We start from the raw sequence: 21450 nt of genomic DNA on the forward strand, positions 1-21450 counted from the left end.
TGTCATGTGAACCCAGTCAGTGGGCCTGTTCAGACACCATACTGGGGCTTGGTTAGGCTGCTAACTCTTTTGCAGAAAATGGTTAGTGAGCATGTTTAAGCCGTGGTTATGTAGCCACTATGTTTAAGAACAGTTCACATAACATGTTCAGTCATAGTTCACATGACACGCTATGCTCAAAATTTTTAACCACTGTGGCTTAGCATGTCGTCTGAACAGGGTCATTATGTAAAACATAAGTAACCACACCAGGGCATTGTTGAGATTTTGTTTTTTATGGTAACTCATAATTCAATATCATGGGGATGTTCTTTTGGGTAGTGAAATCAAATTTCTTTGACTTAAATCACTCAGAGTGGGAATAATTTCAAACTCAGCTATAGCATATTGCTTGGCTCTGAACCTGTGGAGCCCTGGGTTGCTGTAGTCTTCTGTTTTTGAGTGGTGGGGTTCAAAAAATGGTTACCAAAGCTGTAGCGTTACTATGATAAGTTATTAATGAGCATCCTTATGCATTTGATTTCTTTAGGAATATGAAATTGACAAAGTATTAGGCATCAAAGGACCAGAAGATGTTGCAAAAATGGGAATTGCAGAATATAACAAAAATTGTAGAGGAATTGTGATGAGATACTCACAGGAATGGAAAGTAAGTAAAATATACTATTTGTTGAGTCTCAGCCTCCAGAAAAATTGTTCGCAAGCATCAAACCTGTTGGTATGCAGGTTTTTTTCTTCTTATCCACCTGATGTACATGTGGTTATTGGCCAGGGTTGAAAAAGCTACTTTAGGCAAGTCTAAAGACTTGAATGTGCGCAGTGAAATATTTGATTTTGAATGGTATATCCCCATCTCCCATGCTATCTCAAAAATTACTTTTAAAATCCTCGATTTCAAATGTGACTTGAACCCCCCCACACACAAATTCAGAGATCCATTAGGCTTACAGAACTAGTTGCACAATTTGTTGAATCCCTGCTGATAAATATTAGCTGGCAGCTAGTATTATCTGGAGTCTTTGGACGTTGCTTCACAACATTGAGAGTTGATGCCATGTCACATGGATTTTTGTCCCAACGAAGTCCAGGGGAAATTTTACAAAGGTGAGGGATAAATGGCATGAGGCGCAACATAATGTGGTTCTGCAAACTACATGAAGCTTATGGACTTTCTGTTTTGTGGTCCCTAGTCATATCGAAACAAATGCGATTCCTAAAAGTACAAACGTTAGTGGAACTCCCTTTTCCTTCTGACTATAAAGGAAAGTAAATGTTTGTGTTTACTAAGCTGTTATTTGAGTTGCGTTTAATTTCTTTGTAGGCCAGTGTTACGAGGCTTGGACGGTGGATTGACTTCGACAATGACTATAAAACGTTATATCCAGAGTTCATGGAAACTGTGTGGTAAGTATCATGAGTAGGCATTTCTAGTAAGCTTCATTACTTGTAAAGCAGGGATGGGGAACTTGTGGTCCTTTTGATGTTGTTGACTCCAGCATCTATGACTATTGGTCATAGTGGCTAGGGTTCATTAGAGTTGGAGTCCAACAAAATCTGGACAGCTGCAATTTCTCCATCCCTGATATGAAAGAATGAAATGGTAAAGAAGATTCACTCCCACCCACCTCCCTGCAATTCTCTGTTGTAGTATCCAGTCTGTCCTTTCAGGAAGGATTGCTCAGGTTCTTCAGCAAGGTGGCCAGTACTGCTGCCTGTTCAACTGCAGTAACATGGAAGTGGGCAAATATAGTATAGATAACTGAAATGTTTTGAGATATTTGAAGGAACACCTCCTCCCATATGTACCTGCCCGGACCCTAAGGTCATCCTCAGGGGTCCTTCTCCACAAGCCCCTGCCAAAGGAAGGGATGCAGGTGGCTACCAGGAGGAGGGCCTTCTCTGCTGTGGCACCCTGAATGGAATGAGCTCCCTAAGGAGGTTCGCTTGGCACCTACATTATATGCTTTTAGACGCCAGGTGAAGACCTTTTTATTCTCCCAGTATTTTAACAGTCTATAAATTAATTTGAATTTGCTGTTTTAAATTTGTATTTCTGCGTTGCTGCTGTTTTTATCTTGGTTGTGCTTTTATATTGTGTTTTATATTATGGTTTTATACTGTTGTTTTATACTTGAATTGTCTTAATTTTGTAAACTGCTCAGAGTTTCGGCTATTGGGAGGTATAGAAATGCAATAAATAAATAAATAAATATTTAGGTCATGTGCTAGTTATTAATTTACATTTAGTTTCTGTCTGCAAGATAGATCACTTCTATGTCTAGTTAATATTTTTCCTGTACTTACAAAGTTGGACTCATTCAGTGTATTTGTAAGTTGTTGTAAAAAGATAAAAATAGTTGTGGGGGAAAAAGCCTGAACTCTTTCCCTGCACTTAGAGAAAATTCCACAAGAGGGAATAGTTGACTTGAATTTGAGTTAGCAGCTTTTGCTGGTGCAGCCTGTTTTATTTGTTACATTTATGTCAACGTATTCATAGTGTTCGAGACTGTTTCCCCTGCCTTCTATAGTAACAATTTATTATTCTTTGAAAAACAAACATAAAATGAAGTAATTTCTATCTTATGTAATTAAAAGGTTTGCCTGTATGTCTTCAATAGACTCAAGAATGATACTTGTGATTGTTAGACATTTTTTAAAAAACAAGCTAGGGAAGATTAGTAGGCTAAGTTATAGGTTTGCCCCCTCCCCTGCACTGTGGGGGCAGCTCCATCTAAGGGAGAGGGTGTAGACAGTCCCCTCTCTCAGGGGCAGGGGCCGTGCCTAGGGATGTCAGCAGGTGTGCCTTCACTCAGGTGGGCCGGGCACAATGTGTCCAACTGACAGCTGTGTAAGCTTGTTTGAAGGCTTCCTTGTATCAGCCTAAAGCAATTCAAGCCTGTGCAAAGCTGGGTCCATCTGCTAGTATCTCAAATGTGTAGCGTGTCCATTCTAAATCTTGGGGCAGTATCCCATGGGGACCATCCACTAGTGCTAGTGTTGATGTCATGCTAGTGCAACATAATTTACCTTAGTGGTTGCGCCCTGTTGGATTCTGTGTTTAGACTGCAAAAACCGTAGTCTCTGTAAAAGGAGTTTCTGGTGGTCACTCTAATCTCTTGGCAAATATTGCACATTGTTCTGTGCTCCTGCAACCTTGTTCATCGCTTAACATGCAGCTTTTTAAAAAAAACACACAATAGCATGGGCTGAAGGGGTTTGTGATAATTATCAGGACTGCAGGCATAGAGGGGAGAAATATAACTTTTTCCTCTTATGCTGATGTCCTGGGAAAATTCCCTTTTCTGAAGCCACTATTTTGAATTAGGATGCAATCCCCTCCTGGTTTACGAGGAGGGCTTTTTCATCTGGGGCAGATGAGGAAACAATTGCATGTCCTCCCTACCACTGCTATGATCCTGATAATTATCAACTCTCCTCCAGCAATTAGTCCCACCTTGCACGTTATATGTAAAGATGAATTGAATGTCACACTTAATTTGGTCCTGAATCATTCTTTTTGTTCGTTTTTGTTTGTTTCATGCATGCCAACAATGAAAGCCATTCTGGTGTGTGCTTAGGATTAAAGGAACGGTGATTATAGAAAAATCTGGGGAATGGCAAGATGTGGAACCCAGGTGCTAGGGTTGAGCTATGGACAGAAAAACAGTGTTTGGCTGTGCCAGGACTCACTGAGAGGTGTGAAGAAAAGTGGCTAAGATGCGGCTTGGTAATATCAAAGGATGATAAGCCAGTACAACTATATGAGTGAACAACAAGCTACAGAGCTAGCCAGGATGAATAGCATATAGTATCCGGGCTTGAGAATTTCCATTGTAAGATGAAGTACTTATGGGAAGAATTTCTCTCTGTTTTCATGGATCTGTATTGCGTGACGTTTGAAACTTCTTAAGATGGCTAACCTGAGTTTTCGTTAACTTTTTAACTGTGTTCCAACATAATTTCTGTACTTTGGGCTTGGAAGACGCATTCCCAGTATAAAATATCAAAGTAAAAGTTGTAAATTTTGAAGAAAATATTTACAGTGAATGCACCAGGGGAAAAACAAGTTCTGGGCAGAGTTTTAGTTTGCATTCAACATGTTGTTAATTGTTTTGTCTTTCCATTGCAACATTACAGGTTTTAATAAACAACGCTTTACTATTTGAATGTTTAAATGTAATTTTGGTGTCTTTTTTTTTTAGGTGGGTTTTCAAACAGCTGTATGACAAAGGACTGGTATATCAAGGCGTTAAAGTCATGCCTTTTTCAACTGCATGTACCACACCCCTTTCTAACTTCGAGTCTCACCAAAATTATAAAGTATGTAAACTTGTATATTAAAGAAAGTTGTGTAGTTGCTATACTGTAAATGGCTTTGGAAATGTTAAGTAACTTTGTGAGGCTGGAGTGTGGGTGTATTATTCAGTGTACTTGTAAGAACATTTTTAATGTTCAGCAGAAAGCTGATTGTTGATCGTACATACGATCTTGTATATATACTTTACATATGGCCATGCAGATGCACAATTAGGGCTCTCTTTCCTATAAGCAAGCCAATGGAAGCAATATTGAAAGAGAATGTTTCACTGACTCCATCTTCTTACAGATTCTAGTCTGTGGCCTTAGTTAGACCTAAGGTTTATCCCAGGATCCTCCCTGGGTCATCCCTGTTCAGGTAAACTTTAGGTCTAGCTAAGGCCTTAGTCTTCCATTCTTGTTCTCATGACCTAAAAGCTAGCTCAGGGGCCAGCGTAATATTTTTTTAAGGTGCCAGCCCAGTCGAGAACATTTTTTCCCCCGGATTCAAATTCTTGGGGCTCTGGGCAGACAGGGATCTTGGAATCATTTGTTAAAAAGTGGTGAGGAAAAAGATATATATATATATATTTTGCAGAAATAAAGTTGAGCTGCTTTTTACCCTTACATCCCTAACCCGTTTGAGCCCAGTATACCTTAGAGATCATAATTTCTTTTGTGTGTCATCAGAGTCTTAAATATTGGCTGAGAGTGCTTCCTTGACAGTACTGTGCCCTTGAAACAAGTCCATACCATCTGTTCTCGGTGGCCTCCCAATAACTTTGGAATTCCCTTTCCATATAGGCTTGCAGACTTCCAAGCCTATGCAATGAACAAAAATGTTCCAATATCCCCCCTTTTTTTTCTACTGAGGTCAGCATTTAGTGGGGAAAGGGTACTGGCACTGAGAACAGATGGTGTGGACTTGTTACATGGACATAGTATTGTCACTTCTCTGTTTTAATGTATTTAATCTACCCTATTCTTTGAGCTTGGGACTTTTTATGGTAGTAACAAACCCTAGAAACATCCTTTTCTGTGTGATTGGAATTTTGAATTGGTTGTGATTTGGATGTTTAAAAAGGTTTGCACAATAATGGATTATTTTTAAAGCTTTTTTTTAAAAAGAAATTTCTAGGATTTCTTATCACTGTAAAAAGTCCAAAGCTCAAAGGATAGGTAGACTAAACAATTTAAATCAAAGAAATGTCCTACCTTTCTCTTCCACATACTAAGGAGCACGTTATATGGGCTAGAAGAGTAAACGTAGGAAAGAAGGTCTTTCTTTTGCAGTGTACTGAACTAAATGCTCTCTGCAATCACCAGTTTTTGTGTGAAGTGTTCTGGATTATTTCAGCTGTCTGCAGTGTAAATTGTCACAGAAGTTTGAAAAAAGGCTTCAGCTAACCTTCTCAGAGAACCAGCACCCCCCACCCCCACCCCCCAAAAACGTCAGGAGTCTCTCTCTTTTTAAAAAGAAGCTTACATTGTCTTATGTGAACTCATGAAATACCGAAACAAGTTATTCACTCTGTGTGTGTGTGTGTGTGTGTGTGTGTGTTGTTGATGTCCTTAAGCTTTCCAAGCTCCTTTCAAAATGCTTGTTAGTCTGAATGCAGCATGTACAAATGGCCCTTATCTTGTAACACAAAGCTTGTTTCCCTGAAAGTTGGCTTATTTTAGAATGCAGAGGGAAAAATAGCTCATCAGTTTTCTGCTACTACAATGTTGTTTATTCTGTAAAATGCCAATAAATGTTCAGTGAGATTTTCCCAACTATTTTTAGTACTCCTTGAAACCGTGAAGGTGGCTGGCAGTAAACAGCATTTCTCAGAGATTGAATAGAATCAGTAGCAGTTATATAATAAATTGGAAAGGATGTTGATGACTTGGCTGCTGACTGAGCTTCATGCTCACCGAAAGAACTCCCTCTGGAGTAACCCTTAGCTTGAACATAACTGCAGGAGTTATTAGGGTGGCCAGATGCAAAAGTGGAGTCCTGTACCCTGAATAGTTTTGTGTAGAACAGGGGTGGGCATAAAGTAGATCTACATATGTTTTGGATTTTAAGTCCCAGTATTCCTGACCACTGAGTATGCCGGCAGAGTCTCCTGGGAATTGCATCTACCTTTGTCCCAGCCATGGTGTAGAAGAGGGAATTTCAACAGGTGTAGCTTGTCATGCAGGTGACATATGCTGAAATTCCATCTTCTATACTAGAACTATTAAAGGTACAGGAGCCCTGTCCTCTTTTGCACCTGGCTGTCATAAACATTGGTAGCACAAACATTAATATATAATGTTTTTCAGTGCTATACCCATGAGGATGGCTTGATCTGTTGGTTATATTTAACTCTGCGGTGTAGCAATCCAAATTCCAGTTATAATTTCTCATGGTTCACTTGCTCTATCCCCACACCATCCAAATATACCATGAAAACCTAAGTAGGTGTGGAGAGCATGTGTGTGTGCATATGTGTTCGTCCATCACCCGTCAGCTTCCAGCAGAGAAGCAGTTTTAATTTTGCAGCCTGATGCTGTGAATGTTTACTCAGAAGTCAGCCACACTGAGTTCAATGGGACTTACTGCCAAGTAACTGTGAATAGAATTATAGCCTTGGTAGTAAATGGTGTGATGAAGTGGAGGCATGGTTGTTATGTGTCTTGATGGGCTTGGTGTGAATGGATGCAGAGAGAGTATAGCCTGGTTCAAACACATCAGAGAATATAGTCTGGCTCATAGGAATCATTCCAGGTTTATGAAGCCTGGAATGAGCATCAGACCCATGCAATCCATCTTTGCCCCTCTCTCCACTTACGTATTGGTTTTGGGCAAGAGATCCTGGTTTGTTTAGTAGTGTTTAGTAAACTAGAGTTCCCTGTCTCAGTTATAATGGGGAACTTGGTTTAACCAAACCAGGGCTTTCAGGCCGAAGCTGGCACACGAGAAGAGGAGTGTTAGGACAGAACTGATACTTGATCTTGGTTTCATAAGCATTAGGAAGCCATGTTGTCTTAACTGGCTCTATAACAAATTGGATCCTGATTTTAGAGAAATATTTATTTACCGCCCCATAGCTGAAGCCCTCTGGACGGTTTACAAAGGTTAAAAGGTCTGCTTGCACTTGGAGATGCTCTTATGGCCAGCTGATTTTCACGGCTTGGATGGGCTTGGTGTTTGAGCAGGAGTACATATAAATAAATGAGCAGGACTACATATAAAGATGACTTCTTAGTGTGGCATTTATTGATGCATAACTTCTGGGACAATGAGAAAAGCAAATACATTATACACAATTGGCAGAAGAAGGGCAATGTTGCTTCTATGAAAGGACTAAGTTACTCCTAACATGACTAATATGTCCTCTTCACAATGAGAACGGCATCTGCACTGTAGATGTATGTTTTAAATCACTCAGTCAGGATTCTGGAACAAGTATTTCAGTTAATAGCTGAGCATGTAGCAAAGAAAGGAAGACTTGGTTAAATTCTTTTGTTGATATCTACCATGGGTGACCTGGTCTGCACTAACTGTAATTCAGGGGTCTTCCTGTGCTCTATCTGCAGATACCAGGGATCTTGCAACAGGAAGGATGATTTGTGTGCACATATGAGAGATGCAGTATAAATGTTCAGGTTAAACTCCAGTGCTGTTGCATTCATATCAGTCCTAAATTTGAAACTGATTTGCAGGAGCAATGTTCATGCAAATGAAAACTGGCTTATATATTGAAGTTATGATTTGGATCTGCTTTTAAAATCCAAAGTGAATTTCTGTGTGTCTATACAATGGCGGTAGTGTTTGCACATAGCCATACCTTAGAATGACTAATGTTACAACCCTATACACGCTTACCTAGGAGTAAGTCCCATTAAACGCAATGGGACATACTTGTAAGTAGACATAGGATTGCACTGTAACCTTGGTTTTGCTCCCAACCTGGATGTTTAAACAGTAAATCCCTTGTAATCCGAATAATAAAGAAGTCTTCCATTTTGCTATCTTTTAGTACCTTGTTTAACATTATGTAGAAGGGAATTGTGTTTAGAGAAACATTATTTATGTCATCGTTGCCCAGCTTGGTGCCCTCCAGATGTTTTGGACTGCAACTCCCAGCATTCTTGACCATTGGCCATGCTGGCTGGGGTTAAAATCCAAAACATCTGGAGGGCACCAAGTTGGGGAGGCTGATTTCTGTATTTGTTTCCATGTTGTTTGATACATGCATTGTCATAAGTGATGAGAATTGATGGCCGTAACAGTATCTTTGCTTTCATTATTTGTTCTCTGATGCATAAAATAAGTTAATTTTCTCTGTTTTTTAAATTTAAGGATGTTCAAGACCCTTCTGTCATTGTTAACTTCCCATTAGAAGAAGATGAAAGCATATCTCTGGTTGCTTGGACAACAACCCCTTGGACTTTGCCTAGCAACCTGGCCCTCTGTGTTAATCCAGAGTTGCAGTATGTGAAGGTGAAAGGCAAGTGAAAAACAGAACACGACTTGCATGCTTTTCCTGGTGTGTGCAAATGGAAGTATACTTGGAAGTATGTCCCATTGGCCTGGTTCAGACAACATGCATGCTGCTTAACCACAAAATGGTTAAGGGATTCCCTTAACCATTTTGTGGTTAAGCAGCATGGTTTAGCGTGTTGTCTGAACCAGGCCAGTATTTTCAATGGAGCTTGGCCCCAGGTAAGAGTGCATAGCATTGCAGCCTCAATCTTGCAGATTGCAACATTTCAAACCAACCAGTTCAATATTCCTTATAATTGTGTTCACCTGCATATACTTCTGCACTGCAAGACAGCATGAATGATTGGCAAGAGAAGGAATTGTTTGTCTCAGGCAAATGGACAAGTAGCTAACAGCTACACTGATCTAACTTTGCACATTTGTTCTATCTTCATTTAAAAAAACAAGAAGATAGAATCTGAAGGTGTCTTCATGTTATTGTCATAATAAAACTCAGAAAGGCAGCATAATGGAAAGAGTACAATGGTTATATAAAGTGCTTTCCTTCAAATTCCTGTAGCTTTTGTTTAATTTATTATGATTTATCTAATTGGTTTGCCCTCTGATTTACCTTCCATTGATGATTCAAGCTGCCTTCTAATGCTAAATGGATAATGGGAAAATGTCCTTATAAGGGAATATCTGTCTCTCAATGCATTGTCTGCTAAGCTCTGTGCTGCAGGCGAAGTCCATCTTCTCACTGAAAGACATATTTTCCATTCTGAGGCCCAGTCATGGCTAACCATTGTGGGCAACAAAGGTAATATAACTTGTAAAGCATAGTTCCTTTCTATCCCCCTAAAAGGCTCATGAACAAAAAAAAATGCCCAATATGCATTTTGCACAATCAAAAACCAGCGCTTAACCATTAGGACAGGTGTGGGCAATGTGCAGCCTGCCGTGGAACTTGAGCTGAGTCCGGTAATCCATTCTCAGTGGCTAGGCTTTTGTCCTGGGAAACATGAATTAAGAGAATGTTAGGAGCCCTTGAGCTGGTACAGAGTGCATTTCCCAAACCAGTCAGTTACTACAGTCTCTATATGCTGTGTCATATACAGGGTGGGCGCCAAAACCTTTTCACCCCAAGGGCTTGGGGCTCCATTCCCAGGGGGGCAAAATCCTACTTTTTCTGATTTGTAGCAGGGAGCGCTGTGTGCTGAATGAAAGCATCTTGCCGCAGCTCAGTCTACAATGCAGAAGTAAGCCATAGCAACTAGTGTTAGGCACAAGGACTTAGTTGTAAGCCTAAGCAACCACAGATCAGTAGGGTGCATGTCTCCTCAGAAGTAAGCCACATGACAAGGCATGAGCAGCAGGTTTAAGCGGTAGGAAAGCACAGAAAAGAAAGCGGGGCATTTTGCCTCTTCCAAGTCAAAGCAGCTCAGTGGCGTGCATGCTGGCTCAGAAGTAAGCAGAAGTATCAGGTTGGAGCAGAAAAATGGAGCGTTTTTTAACTACCCAGTCACTGCCCTGCACTTAAAAGTCAAAACAATAAATTGGAGGTTTCTTTCCAACTTTATTTACTTCCTGGCAAAAGTGGTGCTTACCAGGGAAAGTATTTTTCTCCTGTATTCCGCCTCCCTTTCAATCACTGTCACCTAAGGAAGCAAAGCAGCACTTTTTAAAACACGTTTCTTATTTAATGTACTTTGATAAAGAAAATCATTTTGAAGCCTGGGCACAGGAGAGATTACTGATGCCTGAATCCTGCAGAAGGCCACATTAGGCCTGTGGGTTCAGCAGCCCTGATATAGAGAGTCCCCCACCCCACCCCGATCAGTAGTGAGGGCAGGGGCTCCTGAATCCCAGGGTAATTGAGAATCCCATACACACTTGAGTGTGAAGACTTATTCTATAGAAAAGAAGCACTGCCAAAACTAAACAGATGTGGATTTAATAAATTCAACCATTTGAATCTTGCTCTGAGAGTTTTGCGCTATTGTGCCATAAAATTTAATTGACCGATCAACCTACCTGGAAGCTCTGTTGAAGGCAGCACCAGCAAGAGCTTGGCTTTGAGCAGGGCTGCCGTCAGGGGTAGGTATGGCCAGGCTTTTGTCAGGGGTCCACAGTCCAGCAGGGACCCACTGACAAGAGCCCCTTAGAGTTGTTCCTTATCTTCACATTGCAATGTGCTTGTGCACCTGCCTCTTGCTCTGGTCCAGACAATGGTTGTGGTGAGAAGGAGCATCAGTAGATGCACTGGCTACCAATACGCTTCTGGTCGGAATTCAAGGTCTTGTCAATGACCTTTAAAGACCTAAATAGCTTGGGACCTCAATACTTGAGGGAGCGCCTCTCCTTTTATATGCCTGCCCGAGATTTGAGGTCTATTGGAGGAGCCCTCCTCTGTGTCCCACCAACATGAGACACACACTATGGTGGGACATGGGAGAGGTCTTTCCCTGTTGTGGCACCCTGGCTGTGGAATGCCCTCCCCTTGGAGGCCTGACTGGTGCCAATGCTGGTTTTATTCCGACGCCAAGTTAAGACATGGCTTTTTAACAAAGTCTTTGGTGGCTAATATTCACCAAGCCTATGCATAGTTTTAATTGGTTTTACTGTTTTTAAATTTTGTACTGGTTTTAGCTTACTAATGGTTTAATTTGTGTTTAGTTGTGTATATTTATTGTTTTATATTGATTGTATAATTTTATCTGTACATTGCCCTGAGATCTTTGTGATACAGGGCGGGATACAAATGTATAAATAAATAAATAAATAAATAAATAAATAAATAAATAAATGTTACTGCCCACTTGCTCATATGTTCTCTGCCTGTTGGCAATAATGAGAGAGAGAGAGAGAGGAGCAGTAGCAACTTGATAATGGCAGTAACAAGGTAGACCCACTGGAGGAGTAGGCCCATTAGAAGGTGTCTTGCCAAGGGGGCTCAAATACCTGAAGCTGCCACTGGCTCTAGGCAGGGAGACTTGGACTTTCAGTTGGTTGGTAGAAAATCTGAAGAGAACCATCAGCAAGGACACTTTGTCTGCTTTCACTTTCCATTGCCTTGGCATTTGTGTGTCTCTGGTATGGCAACTTTTAGTGACAGTTGGAGCTTCGGCTATTGGGCGGTATAGAAATGTAATAAATAAATAAAACAAATAAATATTAAGACAACCTGTGGTTAATTGTCAACCTGCTTCTAACCATGGCTCTTGATTCTGGTTTGCTGGGCTACAGGTTTGTCAATTTGGACATCACAACTAATTGTGATTAAGCTTCTTTTACCCAGGTTTGGTGTGATGTCTGTATTGAGCCCAAACACCCATGCCAATATGGATTTTAGAATTGATTTCCTTATTATAAAAGAGCCCAGGAATTGCATTGATATACTAGGAGCTATTTTATTTGAAAGAATTGAGTCTAGTATTTTCTGTTCCTATCTATTTCTGTAAGACCGCAACAAATTATTAATGTCTGTGGGTTTTTTCCAGATAAAAATACAGGAAAAATATTCATTTTGATGGAAGCTAGGCTGGCATCCCTGTACAAATCTGAAAGTGAATATGCAGTACTTGAGAGGCAAGTAGATAGATTAGTGCACACATTCTAGATCTGTTTATAAATAAATGCTCTGCAAAAGGTAAGAGAACTGAACAATTGATGTTTTTTCTTAATCTGGTAGTTTAACATATGAAAGTTATTGTATGTAGTACAGTCTCTCAAGGAGTTTGGTATCTGCCACTGAAGAATGCATTGGATTTGAATTAGATTTTATGCAGCTGCTACAGATAATGTTAATGTGGTGAAATTGATTTTGAAAACAGAGGAGCAAAGTAGGGATTTGCAATTCTGAACCTGTCTTGAATAATAGAATTCTGGATCTGCCCTGCAGTTTTATGGATCTCATTGTTCCTATCATAAGATGCTAAGGTACCTTCCATAAAACCATTGAAGTCACTGGCAAAACTCCAATTGGTTTTAAAGAATCAGGACTATGGTGTTTGCCTAAAATTTATTAAAAAATATCAGATATCTAACACACTGCAGAGCAAATGACCTAAGATAATAAAATTTTGTTAAGCATTAACAGTGGTTTCACAAACGTTGAAGAATATCCTAAGAGCACTGTGTTGCCATTCACTTGCCTTTCTTGCTGCAGCTTTCTCTGAAATCTACAAAGGAAAGCTGATTTCATGTTTTACAGAAAGTGAGGTAACAAGCAAACAGTGAGTTATGGAAAGTTATAGTGACGTAGCAAGGAAATAGTATGTGTGTAAGATAGAAGTTACATTTTTACTATGGCTCTGCTGTTTTGTTCTTCAATGGGTTTGCTTTAAAGAATAAAGAGTATAACTTGTACATTGTACATCTGTTTGCTTGTTACTTCACTTCATTTACCTCTACAAAGCTAGTATTATATATAAAGTACTCTAGTTATTTACTAGAGGCACTTAACTCTTTGGCTGTAATCGAAATATTTGTAAAAGTGCGAGCAGATAAATTTTAGCTATGATGATCTCTTTTAAACTGTAAGAATCTAAAATAAAAAACAGTATAGATTTAGTGCATACGTAGACTTTTAAGAGTTTCTGTAGACCGTTAACTTGCTGCATTACTATTAGTGTTTATGTGGTTTTATTTTTATGTGTATTTTTATGTCTGTTTAATTGTGGCTTTTATGTTTGTTGCTTTGTGTGTTCTAGCAGATTTTTTTTAAAATATTGGAAGCACATCAAACTTGTTAACTGCTGTTAACTTGAGAAATTGTATTTCAGGTTTCCTGGTGTTACACTTAAAGGGAAGAAATATAAACCCCTTTTCAACTATTTTATCAAGGTAAGCAGTGTTTATACTTCCTTGAGATGTTCTAGCGCCATAATTTTGATTAGTCTTTATCCAGAACAGTCGCCACACTCTAAAGATCAGAAATACAAACATATTTGCAAGTTGGGAATAAGAGGGGTGTATGGAGGAAAAGTAAACAGATCTTTTTCACCCATGAAGGTCTAATGAAGTTGTATTTGTGTGTGTTGCTTCCCTTTATGGAAAATAGAGTGTACAGTGGCTCTCACTGTAATAGTTTTAGGACCTTTCCCAAGATATGACTATGTTCTAATGGAGTGTGTCTTTGTCAGCCCAGTCCTAATCACATTTCTCAAGAATCCTCCCATGCCTTTTTTGAGGCAGCATATCAGGAAAACCGGAGATATCCCATACAGAAATGTATGTGTACTCATTCGCACATCAGTTGTATGTGCAGTGGCATGTATGCGTGCAGAGATCCACATTCCACTGAAGTTAGAAAATGGCTACTTTTGATCTGAACTATCCCTCAGTTCTGGAATGTGTAAATAAGATGGAACTGTCAAACTATCCTTCTTTGGAGGGAAGTATTTTCTTCAGCATTATAGCACCAGCTTACCTTAAATACTAATCTCTGACTATGTCATAGTTCATCTGACTCATGTTGATAGCAGTGGCTTTAATGAACATTTTTTGTATTATTGTTTTAATGCTTAAAAATCTTGATTGATGTTCTGGGTTTAAATATTTTTCATGTTGCTGTTTCTATACGTTTTGAAAAAACATACCCTTTATTCCAGTGCAAAGAAAATGGTGCTTTTACTGTAGTGACGGATAACTACGTGAAGGAAGAAGAAGGTACAGGGGTTGTACATCAAGCTCCGTACTTCGGTGCTGTAAGTTTAAAGCTGTTTATGTTCATTTATGTAGAGAACATATTTTGATCTCATCTTAATTCTTTTAATTGAGATTTAGAATCCTTTTTGTTCTAACAATTTGTCAGGAGCGCATTGCATAAATACCTTTATGACAAAGAATATGTCCTTGAACCTATCTGTTTCCACATAGTTCTAATGCTTATAATACTGAAGTAGCACCACTGTTCATACTGGAATCCCTTTGCCCACTACAATTTCCCCCCAAAGAAGATAAGTTAAGTACTTAAGTCTGTCTACTCTTACGTATATGCTCCTCCCCCCCCCCCCCCCGGTGTTAGGGTGCATTGGACCAGCTGAGAACTTGAGTGGTATGTGTATGTGTGTGCATGTATGTTGGTTGATTGTGATTGTTTCCAAAACAGCAAAGCGTTTGGGAGAACTTGAAGTGATGTTCCATGTTTCAGTGCATAGGACATTGCTGTATACCAAATCAGACCATTGTCTGACGTGACTAGCAGTGGGTCTCAAACAGGGGGCTTTTCCAGCCTTAGCTGAAGATGCTGGATTATGAACCTCAATCCTTCTGTATGTTAAGCTTTTCCCTACCACTGAGCTATGGTCCTGTCCTTAAAACAGAAGGAGCCCCCAGCCGCAGCTCCATTAACCATTCACCACAAACCATCCAGAATATGGGAAGCAGCAAATTAAGATGACAAAATCTGGAATGTTGTTAGGATTCATTCATGCATCATGTAAATCTCTTGATTATTCAGTATTTGATAGTCATTTGAATGTGGACTGGTTGGAAAGCATTTGTGATAATATGCAGGGATAGGAATCCTTTTTTAAAAAAAATAATGTGAGTCAACAATTGATATTGCAGTCAGGAAGTGATGAATAGTTGTGTTTAAACTAGTCCTTTGTAACAAGATGTCTGAAAGTTCTTTTATAATAAAAAGCGAAGTTTTGTTCTACTTGTTTTGAAGAAACAAGTTAAAACATTTCATAGGATGAAGGAATAATTTCCTGCTGATGAATCTTCAGAACCAGAGAACTGGAGGATCTAGTAGAATTTTGAACTCCATAATGCTGTCTTGGAAATCAGAAGATGAGCATTCAAATGATTTCATTTTGTTTATCTCTCGTAGGATGACTACAGAGTCTGCATGAATTTCAATATTATTCAGAAAGATTCAGCACCAGTTTGTCCTGTTGATGCCTCAGGCTGTTTCACGGCAGAAGTGGCAGACTTTGCTGGACAATATGTGAAGGTTGGTTGTCTTGAGGAAGCCAGAGAAACTGTTTAAAATAGTATTCAGTATGTGGAAGGCAAAAGGAAGAGGGGCCGACCGAGGGCAAGATGGATGGATGATATTCTGGAGGTGACAGACTTGACCTTGGGGGAGCTAGGGGTGGCGACAGCTGACAGAAAGCTCTGGCGTGGGCTGGTCCATGAAGTCACGAAGAGTCGGAAGCGACTGAACAAATAAACAACAACAATTGAAGAAATGTGGATGCTTTGTCACCCTCCCCCACACCCCCAATTTCTTTTTGCCCTGAGTATTTCTTGTGAAAATTGTGAAAACTTCACAAGAAAAAAACATGGATTTCAACTGGAAATGTATGGCATCTTTATGCAGTTTTACTTCCATTGGAGAGTGGATACTATTCTGATTGCCATAAGGAAAGCACATATAATGAACCGGAAGGCAATACGTATTTACATTTATTCTGTGGCAAAAATATGTTTCCTCCAAGCATTGGTCAAGAGGAAAGCATGCCTTCTCATGCAAGGATGGGCACTATACCCTAATTTTCATTGGTTTTCTGCGTCTTGCTGCAACTCCCTGTGCCATATTCCATGCTGTGGCGGTGTGTGAGAGCCCGTGGGTGTAGCTTTTCTGAGGATGTGAAGGGTGGGCAGCAGAAAGGGAGAGGTAAGAAAGTCCCATTCTGTGAATAGGAAAGTATTTACTAAGGGTTTAAGCTGTGTTCAATCCAAATGGCTAAGCTCCGAGTCCTTCCCTTCTGAGAACAATTCACAGATCCCTGTGCCAAAAGTAACTTTAGAAATGATCTTTGACATTACTTGAGGGAGTGGGTTGCAGCAAGATAAACTTCAGTTTGTGTTTCTTCAAGGACTCTGGGTTACAGCTGTAAATTGGCATATTTTTTGCAGGGTTTTATTTTTATAGTATTTTTCAGTAATAGTACTCGCTAAAACATCTCTGCAGTAAATCCAAGGTACTTCATGAATTGTTTGGCTACACCATAGCTGGTTATAAGTTTGGAAGTTGCTTTCTTTTTCACCAAAAGAAATTTTGCTGACAACACTGTCTTAAAGATATGTTTTGCTTTGCTTAGGATGCTGATAAGAACATCATCAAGGCCCTAAAACTGCAAGGAAGACTGATCCACACCAGCTCTTTCAAGCACAGCTATCCTTTTTGCTGGAGGTATGGACAGGAGTTAATACAATTCACATTTAAAGAGAGCATCCCGACTGGTAACTTATTCTTGAAAAAGATAACCTGCTGAATTCTTAACCAAAAAGTTAAAAGCAAGTTGCATTCAAAACCCAATTCATGCCTGAAAGTAAAATTCACCTCTGCCAACTTGGGTGTGTAGCATTTCTCACAGCTGTCAGCAAACAAAAAACTCTGTGCCAAATTGGGCAGAGTGGGTTTCAGGAATAGTAGGCATCTGCTGTGAATTTTTCCCTTATGCCCCCGTTCCATTGCAATCTTCATCATTGTGGCGCTATTAGCATCAAACTATAGTGCTATCATTGGGGGCACTATAGCTTCGGGGCAGCCCAGGGGGCCCTTAAATAACACCTGAGAGGTGGCTGGTCTCTGTCCACCACTCTGCCGCCAAGATCATCTTCTTGGCCCGCCGCCCTGACCATGTCACTCCACTTCTGAAATCTCTTCATTGGCTTCCAATTCACTCCAGAATCCAATATAAACTTCTCCTGTTGACCTACAAAGCTTTTCACTGTCTAGCTCCTTCCTATCTCTCCTCTCTCATCTCACACTATTGCCCCGCTCGTGCTCTCCGCTCCTCTGATGCCATGCTTCTCGCCTGCCCAAGGGCCTCTACTTCCCTTACTCGGCTTCGTTCTTTTTCTTCTGCTGCCCCTTACGCCTGAAAAGCTCTTCCAGAACACTTGAGAACTACCAACTCAATCACAGCTTTTAAAACTCAGCTAAAAACTTTTCTTTTCCCTATAGCTTTTAAATATTGAGTTTGTTCTGACCCTATACTGGCAGCTTCACCCCACCCGGTGCCTGTTTACACTTCCCTGTGCCTGTTTGCATTCTCTTTCCCTCCTTATTGTTTACTACAACTTTATTAGATTGTAAGCCTATGCGGCAGGGTCTTGCTATTTACTGTGTAATCTGTACAGCACCATGTACATTGATGGTGCTATATAAATAATAATAATAATAATAATAATAATAATAATAATAATAATAAGTGTGCAAGCCACAGTGGGCAAGGAAGCAAGATGCTTTGTTGGCTGCTGAGGCTGCAGCAGCACACCATTTCCCCCAGACCAAGAATGACAGTGACCTTGGCCAATAAGGTGCAGCCTTTGAGATTATGTGGCCATTGAGGGCACTAGGGCAGCAAGGGGCGGGCCGCTGTTCCAATGCTTCCATTGGCCTAGTGTCCCCCAAGTTTGCATCTGATTGGCTGAACTCCCTGTATCTCTCGCTCTGGGGGAAAATCATTTAAATTAAAACGGATGTGGCTGCAGCTGGAGCTGGTTATGCAGCACTTAATTTAGCAGTCCTTGCTGGCAGGCCACAGCTTTGCCTCTTTGTCAGCTAAAAAGGGAAAGAAGAAGACGGCTACGATTGCTGCTGCCCAAAATATTAAAATAATCTGGACCATGGGAGGGAAGGAAAGAGAAGAGCATTGCCACGGCTATCGCTGCTCAGAGGTTAAGTAAAAGCACAGGACAGCAGCAAGGAGTGAGTGAAGAGCAGCCCTGATACTCCAGAGAAGATTTTAAAAAACCAAAGCAAATAAGGGTGGCCAGAGTAGCCGGGCTGGTGATGGAAAGGTTTGTTGCCCAGGTGGTTACTTAAGCCTGGCGGTGCTTCTGTTCCTGCCTCACAGGCCAGCCATTTTCTGGGGGTCCCACTCACTGGCCAGGAGGGGGACAGTTGTCCCTTCTCGAACTCTCTATTAAGTATAGCCCAAATTGACCAGCTACTATTTTTCCCTAGCAATTTTCAGTATGTAGCAATAATTAGTCTTATTTTTGTCAGTGCAGTAGTTAATTAAGTGTTGTGCATATTGAACAAGCCGTTTTGGATTAAGGATTGCCATAACATCACTTTGAGGAAGGGACGGTAGCTCAGTGGAAGACCCTATAGATGGCCCTAGGTTCAACTGCCAGCATCCCCAGTTAAAACCATCAGGGAGGAGGTGATAGGGAAGTTCTCTGCCTGAGACCCTCGAGATCCACTGCCAGCCAGGGCAGATGATGCTGGGCAAGATGGATAAATTTATGTATTTATTTATTAAATTTATATACCGCCCCATAGCTGAAGCTCTCTGGGCAGTTTACAATTGTCTCACCAGGTATAAGTCAGCTTCCTTTGGTTCCTGCGCTTCACAGATGTAAAGTGATGGCTTTTCTCTTCTCGTCTATATGTTTGATTCCAAGTCGACATATAGCAAAATTGGTTTGCTGTTCATGATTGATATTTTATTATTATCATTATCATAATTGCTAGAACTGTTAGTATTTCTAATGTTAGCATAGGGTTCAGAAAAATAAAATTTCTTGTGCAGAACAGTGGAGCAATTAATAGATAAATGCAAGCTATATTATATAGCTCAAACCAATTAGATCTTATGTATCAATTGATTTTACCTTTTGACATTTTGAAAAAGCTATGAAAACTCTTCCTGTAGAGTTCTTAAATAAGTTTGAATTTGTGCTTAAGTATAATCTTTCCCTATCTCTAAGACCTTTAAAAAGAACCCATCAATTATTTTAAATCCTCTTTCCCCAAAACTTCTATAATTGGCTAGGTCTGGGAGACATTCTTCCAAGCTGAAGACTGGCTTATGAACACCTGCACTACTTAAAGCTTTAAAATGTTAGATTTGTACAAAGTAAAATAATTGATCTCTTGCCCCAAACTTCCTTGACAAAATTGTTACTCAGTTTGCATGTCATACTGAAAATCCTAACCTAGGAATTGCCGTGGACAAACCAAGTAATGAATGTGCTGCCTCCCGTGTGCTTGTTTGTTTTTTCGATTAACAACCTAGGAATATTCCTGGGTTGTTTCGTGACCCTGAATTCCAAAATCCTGGGTTGTTTTGTGACCCTAAACTCCAAAATTCTGGGTTGTTTATGGGTTAAACAACCCAGAGTTAATCTAACAACAAACTATGGAGCATTGCTGGGTTGTTGGTGGAAATGTCTACTGTATGGGAGGCAGCATGCTCATCACTTCACTTGACCCTAGGAATTGCAGCATGATGTACAAACCAGTTCAGTAATTCACTTACATCTGTTGTTTGGAGTTAACTCTGTTTTCAGTACAATGAACTCTACATCTTCTGAATATCAAAATGTTTTTGGAGAAGCTGATGGCTAGTATGCTGAGGCCTGATGCGCAAGTATTTCTGGCTCCCCCCAAATTATGGTTTGTACATTAGAAGGCAGCTTCTGGGACGCATGCTCCCTCATCTCTGCAAATGCTACTGTTGTTCTTGTACCAAGCATGGGTTAAATCATGAAACTGAACTTCTTAACGCATGGCTTTGGTACCTTGTTCTGTTTAGGTTTCTGATTTGGTCACATTGTTAGCCTCTTTGAAAATCATTAGTTTTAGATTACACATAATTATATGTTGGGATGAAAGAGCATGCAGATAATTTGCTCTTGTTGTAGATGTTATGTAGTATTTCAAAGGCAAGCTTCTTTTTTTAAAAAAAAACTTCATTCTATTCGCTACATTCTATAAAATGTGTTTTTATTCTTACTTCCCACTAGAAAATGTGTATCATAGCTATTCAGCAGCTTTACTACGCAAAGCTTAGTAAATTTACACTACATCTTTATATATTGCACTGAAGAGTTCTTGAGCAGACACAGCCCTCGAGCTGCCTTTAATATTGGAGGTTATTATTATTATTATTATTATTATTATTATTATTATTATATTTATTTGTATCCCGCCTTTTGCCCAATGCTGGGCCTCAAGGCGGCCTTACAAAGTTTAAAATATACATGGGGGGGGGGAGGGAAACAAAACCATAAACAATTAAAAAATACACAACAAAATTATAAGACATTAACATAGATGGAGGGCTGGATTATTCTCCAAAGGCCTGCTTGAACAAAAATGTTTTAGCCTGCTTCCGAAAGCCCATCAAGGAGGGAGCCAGCCTAGCTTCCCCGGGAAGAGAGTTCCAGAGCACCGGAGCAGCCACCGAGAAGGCCCTCTCCCATGTTCCCATCAAGCGTGCCTGTGAAGAAGGTGGGACTGAAAGAAGGGCCTCTCCAGAAGATCTCAAAGCACGGGCAGGCTCATAAGGGAGAATACGTTCTTTCAAATAACCTGGACCCGAACCATATAGAGCTTTATAGGTCATAACCAGCACTTTGAATTGTGCCCGGAAACAGACTGGAAGTCAGTGGAGCTGTTTTAACAGGGGAGTCGTATGCTCCCTGTAACCAGCCCTGGTCAACAATCTGGCTGCAGCTCTTTGAACCAGCTGGAGTTTCCGAACACTCTTCAAAGGCAGCCCCACGTAGAGCACGTTACAGTAATCCAATCGGGATGTAACTAAGGCATGTGTCACCGTGGCCAGGTCCGACATCTCTAGGAATGGGCGCAGCTGGCGCACTAGCTTTAACTGTGCAAATGAACTCCTGGCCACTGCTGAAACCTAGGCATCCAGGCTCAGGGCTGAATCCAGAAGTACACCCAAGCTGCGGATCTGCGTCTTCAGGGGGAGTGTAACCCCATCCAA

The 21450-nt window shown here is 40.4% G+C and overlaps 2 protein-coding genes across 2 annotated transcripts in view; both read left to right on the plus strand.

Moving 5' to 3' along the window:
- Nucleotides 1-21450, plus strand: part of NOL8 (nucleolar protein 8) — a 501501-nt gene that overhangs the window by 113272 nt on the left and 366779 nt on the right. The gene's annotated exons all lie outside the window — the stretch shown is intronic.
- The window catches only part of IARS1 (isoleucyl-tRNA synthetase 1), a 101251-nt gene that overhangs the window by 8636 nt on the left and 71165 nt on the right, over nucleotides 1-21450 (plus strand). The window contains exons 5-13 of the mRNA XM_063121209.1: nucleotides 530-649; nucleotides 1322-1404; nucleotides 4203-4320; nucleotides 8630-8777; nucleotides 12253-12340; nucleotides 13537-13597; nucleotides 14365-14460; nucleotides 15591-15713; nucleotides 16807-16898. Of these exons, the coding sequence (XP_062977279.1) occupies nucleotides 530-649; nucleotides 1322-1404; nucleotides 4203-4320; nucleotides 8630-8777; nucleotides 12253-12340; nucleotides 13537-13597; nucleotides 14365-14460; nucleotides 15591-15713; nucleotides 16807-16898 (929 nt within the window). The remainder of the gene's footprint in view (nucleotides 1-529; nucleotides 650-1321; nucleotides 1405-4202; nucleotides 4321-8629; nucleotides 8778-12252; nucleotides 12341-13536; nucleotides 13598-14364; nucleotides 14461-15590; nucleotides 15714-16806; nucleotides 16899-21450) is intronic.

Source organism: Elgaria multicarinata, chromosome 3, assembly GCF_023053635.1.
Source record: "Elgaria multicarinata webbii isolate HBS135686 ecotype San Diego chromosome 3, rElgMul1.1.pri, whole genome shotgun sequence".
Taxonomy (NCBI): domain Eukaryota; kingdom Metazoa; phylum Chordata; class Lepidosauria; order Squamata; family Anguidae; genus Elgaria; species Elgaria multicarinata.